The sequence below is a fragment of the Budorcas taxicolor genome, chromosome 15, assembly GCF_023091745.1.
Source record: "Budorcas taxicolor isolate Tak-1 chromosome 15, Takin1.1, whole genome shotgun sequence".
Lineage (NCBI taxonomy): Eukaryota > Metazoa > Chordata > Mammalia > Artiodactyla > Bovidae > Budorcas > Budorcas taxicolor.
In genome coordinates, this window is record NC_068924.1 from 68,376,549 (window position 1) to 68,385,693 (window position 9,145).

Genomic DNA, 9,145 nt, shown 5'->3' on the forward strand with positions numbered 1-9,145 from the left:
AGGAAGTATGGTAACAAGTTTATGCTCATAAAATTATATATATATCTATATATTCTTCATCTGTATTTTTCAGTATTGTGAATTTCCTGCTTTCTTCCTTTTTCTTGAAGGTAGAAGATATATTAATCATAATAAAAAATATCAGATCTCTAAAGTGGAGCTCAAGAATAGAAATTTAAAAGAGGCATCACTCTGAAAGTGCCTAGGAAATAATTTATTCACCTCTATAAGTTGTCCCCAGTATTGATAGGGTTGGACTCCAGATTGAATAACTAAATGGTGTGTAGAAATGACAAATTCTCATTTTATAGTACTTATAGAAAATTTGAAAACATACTAAGAAAAGAAAGCAAGGAATAAAATATACTTCCACATAAAGATTTGTCTAAAAAAAAAAAAAAATGCAATTGATCTCATAAACGCTGCTGCTGCTAAGTCACTTCAGTTGTGTCCGAATCTGTGCAACCCCATAGACGGCAGCCCACCAGGCTCCCCCGTCCCTGGGATTCTCCAGGTAAGAACACTGGAGTGGGTTGCCATTTCCTTCTCCAATGCATGAAAGTGAAAAGTGAAAGTGAAGTTGCTTAGTCGTGTCCGACTCTTCGCGACCCCATGGACTGTACCCTACCAGGCTCCTCCGCTGGTGGGATTTTCCAGGCAAGAGTACTGGAGTGGGTTGCCATTGCCTTCTCCATCATAAAGGCTAGCATTAACTTTTTAAGAGTGACTTATTTGCAAGACTCTTGAAAAAATATTTAGGTGGAAATACATAGCTACATGACATTTTTATGGTCAGCATTAACTAACGTTCATTTGTTAACATCCATTTATGTTAAGAAGTATCTTTACATGCGTGCGTTTTTCTGCTTGAGGGCTGCTGGAAAGAGAAACTTTATTACTTCTCCCTTTCATTTTGTAAAACTTTATTTTTTAAAAATAGAACTAGCCATAGGACCAGGAAGTCCAATTCAACATTTGACTTTTGAGGCATTTTACAAATGTTGTTATAGTTAAATTTTTTCATAATGATTCAGTTAGTAAAGAAACCCATGATTTCCGTAGTGTTAACAAATTATTTGATTTAAAGTTTTATAGTATCTACTATAAAAAAGTATATACCAGAAAATACATCGTAATTACTCTTGTATATGCTTTAATATATTTAGTTCAATTTAAGCTTCATTTATTTCTCTCAGAGAATTAGACACTTTACAAAACTACCAACTGTGTTTAAATGGAAATTAAATTCCATTTTAATTTACCACTTTTAATGTGGGACTAAGGACTGAAAAGAAAGAATTATTAATTGTCATTCAGAAGCCTTACGGATACATAGACATGATAAAGGGTAGGGATTCCCATAATGGATGGATTTTTGTCAGGATCTTCTAGGGCTGAGCTAGGCGGGTGTTCTGCCAAGTTCTCAGGGTTGGAGGACATAAATCAAAATGGGCGCTGCTGCCTCCACAGAGACCAGCTCCTCTCTGTCAAATAACATTGAATCTTCTCTTTGATCCAAGTAAAAAGCTATATATTAACTACTTCTGCCAACCAGATAAGGACAGGATTGATACCATTTAGACAAATTCAAATTCAGCGATTCAGCATCAAATATATAATACAGTGTATCATTAATAACCTGGAAAATGAAACTAAATTACTGCACCAAATATTGAAAGAAAATCTTCATGGTCTGGAGTCTTGTAGAACTTTGCTTTCTGTATTTTGCCCAGATGATGTATGAGTATCCTCATTTACTGTGCATTAATAAGATTTATAAAATAGAAGGATTTTCCAGTAAAATGTGCTTTCATTAAAATAACAGTGCATCGCCTACCTTTGCAGCAACACTCCATTCTCTCTCTCTCTCTTTTTATTTATTCTGGACTAAGGCAAAAAAAAAAAAAAAAAAATGGAGTTTTCTCACTGCCGCTAGGCACTTGTTATACAATTTAATTATATTATTTATATGTAATTTGTATATTTTCTCAAATAATTTAAGAAAGATTGAAATCTCAAAAGTTTGGTTAGCAGCACTTAAAGACACAAAATGACGGGAACTGGTTTTTAAATGTGTTTTAAGAATGCTTCTTTGAGCTTCTACATTTCGATCTTAATTGACAGTGTACTATCAGTAATTCTAGGAGATTTCTTTTTTCTCTCCTGCAACCAGATGTATCTTCTTTTATATCCTGGAAAGATAATGGCATCACAGCTGGTTTCTATCTAATACAGAGTGTGCAGGAATTCATATTTCTTCTTATGGCAGAAGAGAAAAAAATAGAAGGTAATTTGATGTTTTAAGGCAACAGCTTGACTTATTTTTATCTGGTTGCTTTTGTACAGAAATCATATTCTAATCAAATATAAGAATGTGTATAGACTTTGGGGAAAGATATTTTAAAAAAGAGATTTGACTCTGTGAAAATATATTTTATGAAAAACAGACACCTGGCTTCCAAAAAGTCTGTGACTCTTCACTCAAGCATTCATGTCTTATACCTGTGATATTTAGTGATACAATTTGGTATGGGGAGGGAGGAGGAAGGGAGGTTCAGGATGGGGAACACGTGTATGCCCGTGGAGGATTCATGTTGATGTATGGCAAAACCAATACAATATTGTAAAGTAATTAACCTCTAATTAAAATAAATAAATTTATATTAAAAAATAAAATAAATTGTCTTCAATATCCTTATTAATCCCAGTAAGCTGAAGCACCAAATAAACAATTTTAACATTATTTAAAAATTACATTGTTTCAAAGCACCACACTGTCCATAAGCACTCATCTGACTCTTTGACTTGTCTAAGTATTTTGAAGATTATGCTAAGAGGATAAAACGTTTAAGTTTTTTTTTTCACCTTGATCAATATTTACTTTGGAAATGTTGGGTGGCTTGGTGCCATCCACCTAATACTTTCCTCATGTTTCAGTATATCTTTTTCTATAAATATCTTCTTCATTTTCTTTCTCCCATACAAATAATCCTTCCATTGTCAAGTTATTTATCAACAGATCTAAATTCAGAATTTAAGAGTATGCAGGTCTCAAATAATGTCATGATTTTTGATTCTTTGATTATAAAGCCTAAAAGCAATTATAGCAATTAAACAATTCCTCAAAAAAAGAATTGATCAATGTTCCAATCATTAATCAATGGTCCAAAATTCTTATTACCTACTTTAGTCTTTGGAAAAGATGGCATTTGATTCCAGAATGTTCAGAAAATGAGGAAAAATGATTAAAGCTATATCAGGCCTTATGTATGTGAATTATACCAAATTTTTCTCATATTTTGCCTCCATAAATGTGTTTGAGCACATGCAAAAGAAATTAGAAGTTTGAAGTGATAGCCAGTTATAGAAGAGCCAGAGTCCAGAATAGAAAAAAAAAAATATTAGAGAAGATTTCTTCTAAAGCATTCTTTGATATTTTCCCAAAGTCAACTGCATATATTTAGTAGGAAAAACAAATATACATACTAAAATTATCATTACATTGTGAATGACATATTTTTGATGCACATGAGTATTTAAGCATACTGTTGCTTTGTTACCTTTGGATAGAATAAAAACAGTAACAGACATAAAAAGTGTATTTTGCTACCAGGATAGACCAGATATTTAAACAGTGAAATGGACTTTCTGCTGAACCAAGGAAGTCCATTTTGAGTGATGAACTCTGGTTAGTGCAGCTACCTTATTGAAGCTCCCCACATCAGTATATGATGCAGAGCAAATACAGACACTGCTAATCATAAACTCATAAAATCATAGAATTCATTTTAGTGTCCTTTAAATAATACTTCTATAGCACTTTGCCCTTCATCCCTAAAACCTGCAGTGAGGAACTTTTATCAAAAGTATTTCTAAATTGACTGGAAAAGTCAAATGTGGCTTAACAAATCTTTCATCAATATATGCAGATTTAAAAAAAAAAATTCTAACATATATACATTAGGGCAACTATAATCTCTTATAGCACTGAACTGTATTCTTGACTTTCTTACCTAAATTTTTAGTGCAAATTCACCTTTTATTCTAGTAGAATTTATCTAACTACTCAGCCACCCCTCACAGTTCAGTTCAGTTCAGTCACTCAATCGTGTCCAACTCTTTGCAGCCCCATGAACTGCAGCATGCCAGGCCTCCCTGTCCATCCCCAACACCCAGAGTTTACTCAAGAGGAATTGTATGCTGGAACTAACTTCTTAAGAATTAAAATCTCAAACGAAAGAAAGTTTATAATCAGCAAAGACAGAGCTCAGAGATCAGAAACCAAGTAAAGAAGGCAAGATTGTTTTCCTTCTGGGTTTATAACAGTCTTCTTTGTATTAGCACTTGATACTCCTTGGTGAGTTGTTTCTAAGCTGCAGAGCAGCTTAGAAATACGAAGTACATTCAATACTGAATCACTTGACAAATGGCAGCCAACATGTGTTTTCCCTTGAGTCTTCTCCACAGTAAAAGCTAATATGAATTGTATTCCTAACAAAGAAAGGTAGGATATGAGGGAGAAAAAGCCACTAAAGAACTGGTACTCAAAAAATAGAGGTGAGATCTTTGTGTGGTCTCATTCATTTGCTATCTCTTCCTCCCAGTTCTCTGACCTATTTTGCTAGTAACAATTGGTTTTTCACACCTGGAGATCACAAAATCCCGGTGTGATGTCCAGCCTGTAGAGTTATGTGTGAGTATCCAAGCTGCTCATTCATTAGGAGCTAAAGTTTTCTCCAGCTTATCTCTAGTTTTCTCTAGTTTAACACTTATCTCACCAATGATATGGCAGATTTCAAGGGCCAGTAATAGGAGGTGTATATTCGGGAATATCCCTTGGGGAAGGGAATGGCTACCTACTCCAGTATTCTTGCCTGGAGAATTCCATGGACAGAGGAGCCTAGCAGGCTGCAGTCCATGGGGTTTCAAAGAGTCCGACATGACTGAGTGATTAACACACTGTTACACTACTGTTTTCACTATGCTTCACGTAGATAAAGACAAAAGTCAGACATATACTGTATTAAAATATCAGGAGAGTGCTGAGGTACCAGTAACTAGAAAGTTCCTTTTTAACTTGCAAGCTAGTGGATATTCTCATACCAAAAATATCTCCAGTGATTTGAAGTATCTTTAGTGAATTACTAGTGTGTTAGCATTTCTATCTCTTGGTAAACATCCATTGGCCGTAGCAAATCAAATCCATACTTAAACACTTCTTTACCACTCTACAATCTGCATTTGGAAGAACAGAATCAGCTCTTCCAGAAGAATGGGAAAAAAATCATGAGGAGGTTTTGGTCATAACAGTAACTTGATTATTTCAAAACTCTAGGATCCTGCCACCTGCCACCTAACAGGAAAATTAGAGCTGCCCCCTGGTAGTCAACTGATATTTCTTTAATGATATTGCATATAGGTCATGAGTGATTCAAGTGCAGAAACCAGGTCTTACTAATAATGTGTCCACAGCACTAACATCATTGTTTAACACACAGTAGGTCTTTAACAGTTAGTGTTGAATTGAACTGAGTTTGTTGACACTCAGCACCAATAATGATTTTCAACTTGGATAATTTAGCATTCTGTGATTGTACTTCATCTAGGCGGCAGAATTTTATTTAAGAGCAAGGAATAAATTATACTGAAACTTTCTTTCAAGTGGAATTGAATTTACTTCACAAAAATCTAAAAATTTGAGCATTCTACAAAGGGCGACACTAATGAAAAGAAAAGAAGACCACAGCATCCTTAAATATAGATCAGAAACTCATGTCATCTAATGAAACAGGACCCTGTAGAGACTGGTGCTGTGACTGAAGATTACTGTAATATTACCTTTCTCAGAAAGCAGGAAGTCTAGTTACCTTCAAGTTTCTCACATTTGAGCCAAACTACAAATGAGTTGTATCCAGGTACAGAAAAAGCAACAATATTTTATTTATAATCTTAGTTTTAGTCTTTGAACTACAAATCAGATTCTAGATTTGTTTAAAAGATCATGGGTTTTATAGATGCTCATATGTAAATTAATCTGTTGCTTGCTTCCTTTTTTTTTTCTTTCCCACTGAATGGTCCTCCTCATAAATACAGAACAGATCATTACATGAAAAATATAAGATCTTGCATTTTTTCCTTGTTCTCTCTTAAAAATCTATTTCTAATATTGCATTCCCCATTGGACTACTTCATAAGGGCATGAGGGGGAGGAAAGAAAAGAAAGAGAGACAGAGAAGGAAAAAAAAAGAAAGACAAAATAGACTGGATCTCACCACTAGAATTCACCATAAAAATCTCAAAGTATAACAGAATTCTTACAAAATTTCCTAGACCGGTTCTTTAGGGAATTGAGATCTCCTGTGAAAAATATGGCGATAGGGAAGGCAGGGACGAAATGTGGGAAATAGTAAATAAGTGCAGCAAAAACAGGTTCTGAGGAATACACATAATTTTGTCTGCTTTAGATCACAATAGAATTTTTAATAAATAAATCTTTTCTTTTTTGTTTTTTTTTGTAAAGACACTTTTTTGAAACAGTAGATTTAGCCCAGTCATTTGTGTCATTTTTAATAAACTGTCTTTTTTTTTTTTTGATTGTTTGTTTTCCGTAACTGTCAGTGTTTTAGATTTGAGTCTCTTGGACATTGTCTTTAGAGTTCATCCGGATCAATAACGGTTCATGCACTGAACTGTGTATTGAATTTATTGTGTTAACTGTTGTTGTGTGGTTGAAAGGAGATTTGTAAGAGTTATAGTGATTGAGGTGCTCATGCTCAATGGCAGGCATGGGCAGGTGGCTTTCCATGGGTGTGTCTCCTGTAATCTCATCATCCACATTAATAATTTCAACAGTCCTCGTTGGGGCATGATGGTTTTGCCGATGATGCTGCTTCCTCATCTTGTAGAAAATGACCAGCATCACTGCAGCCATGAGTGTGATGGCCACGAAACAGCCAATGATGATTTTGGTAGTCTTCATGACCTCATCAATTCCTGGGATCCCACTGTTTATATCAGTCACAGGGATGGTGAATGTCTTTTCTGTCGACCTTGTGCTCTGTGGCGTGAGGGAGGTGGTCACGTTAGTGGTCTCCCAGTCGATCACCGGAGTGGGACCCACATTGTTATCTGTGGTCCGTGCCTCATCCTGAGAAGGTTCCATAGTCTCTACCGTGACAGTTGAAAAGTAAGAGAAGGGAGTAGTGGTTGCTGCAGTAACATTCAGGATGGCTGAAGCGGTGGTATTTCCCACAGAATTACTCACCATACATGTGTACATGCCTGTATCTTGCACGGTTACATTCGTGAAGTTTAACGTGCCATCGCTGAGCACAGCTATCCGCACTTTATATGCCCCGTGTGTCATGACTGTTCCGTTTGGAGTAATCCAAGATACGGAAGTTAGGGACGTGGAGGCCCGACATTTCAGCTCAGCTGCCATGCCTTCAGTGACATTGAGGTCTGCTGGGGGCTCCACAATGACAGGAGCATAGCATGTGAAATAATTCTGGTCAAGCTCCCCAATGTACCTCCCTTTCAGATTGGGAGGGGTGTTACACCGGGCACAGCAAGCTGTATTGGAGGGGGCCATGTCTTTTATCCACCAGCTGAGCCACAGGATGTCACAGTTACAGTTCCAGGGGTTGTGATGTAAGTGTATCCGCTCTAGATGATGCAAGGGTGTGAAGAGGTCATGAGGCAGTAATGTCAGATTGTTGTGTGCCAGGTTGATCTCCACCAGTGACTGAAGGTTATCAAAGGCATTGCGTTCAATCACTTGAATCTGGGACTGTATCATCCACAGTTTCTGAAGGTGCATCAACCCCTGGAAAGAGCCAGGCCTGATGGCAGACAGATGATTCCCAGAAAGATCCAGCTCATCTAGTTTTATGAGCGGCGTGAGGTTAGGGATTTCTCGGAGGTTGCACATGGCAAGGTTCAGATACCTCAAGTTAGACAGACCTTCAAAGGCACCTTCTGAGATGTATGAAAGCCTTTTCAATTCTCCTAAGTCTAGCCGGCGCAAAGAAGGGATTCTGTTAAAAGCGTAAGAAGGGATGCTTTCGATGGGGTTGTTTCGCAACCAGAGCTCCTTCAGTTTAGACAAATATACAAAAGCTCCATTCGGGATGGTCGTAAGACGATTGTCGAAGAGTTCCAGTGTGTTGAGGTTTGCCAGACCATTGAAGGCCCCGATTTCAATTGTTCTGATATGATTCCTACTCAACTGTAGGATTTCCAGGTGCCTCAGGTGTTTGAAGCTGTTCACTTTGATGATCTGGATTTGGTTCTCATGGAGGTTCAGCAGCCGGGTGTTGGTGGAGATGCCATCTGGAACATCACGTAGGTTTTTCCGAACACAAATCACCTTGCTGAACTGGTTGCTGCAGGAGCAGACGGAAGGGCAGGTTTGAGCCCGCACCAGACCAGCCACCACAAGAAGTTGAAGAGCCAGCAGCACCACAAGCAGGGGGTCAAATAAGGCCCTGTTAAACCTAGGACCTATCATTATCTGCTGTGGATGTAAGGTCATCTTGTTCAACATTCATAATTTATCTGGTGTTGGTCCTTCTGGAGTTCAAATAATCTGCAATGCAATAAGAGCAAAAAAGAGTATTAGATCTCCTCCAAATGTCTTTCTCGAGTCATTGTCAGTGAGACAGTGTATCAGCTCAAGCCTTCATTTCTCAAACTAAGATAATAAATCTCTAATGCCATGTATTGAGCAACAGGGCTCATATTTATTAAGAAGTGTTTCCATACTTTGAGTTATCAGCCAGCCACAGCCCATATTCCATCATTTGTGCAATCACAGAGAAATGGAAGAATGAGGTAGAGGGTTTGACTGTGGTGGTTATCAACCAAGGGTGACCTGAATGCATGAGGACACATGAAATGTACCCCATCATTAGGTTCAATGTCCAGACCAGATTGGAAAAGTTCAGAAAATAAAAAATAAAATTGGAGGACTATACCAATAAACTAAAAACTCCCTTGCAAAATTATTAATAGCTGACATTTTATCAAAGAATAGTCTATGTGCCGTAGGCTATAGACTTCACAAACAATCCAAAAATGGCTACATAACTTGCAGAGCTCAAGGCAAAATGCAAACATGGGGTGTCTTGTCAAAAATTACTAAGAA

At 37.1% G+C, this 9,145-nt stretch overlaps 1 protein-coding gene across 1 annotated transcript; it reads right to left on the reverse strand.

Moving 5' to 3' along the window:
• Positions 1-6,622: 6,622 nt before the first annotated feature.
• On the reverse strand, positions 6,623-8,545 carry LRRC4C (leucine rich repeat containing 4C). Its single transcript, XM_052653212.1, has one exon. It carries the CDS (start codon positions 8,543-8,545, stop codon positions 6,623-6,625), a length of 1,923 nt encoding a protein of 640 aa, XP_052509172.1.
• Between the last annotated feature and the right edge of the window lie 600 nt (positions 8,546-9,145).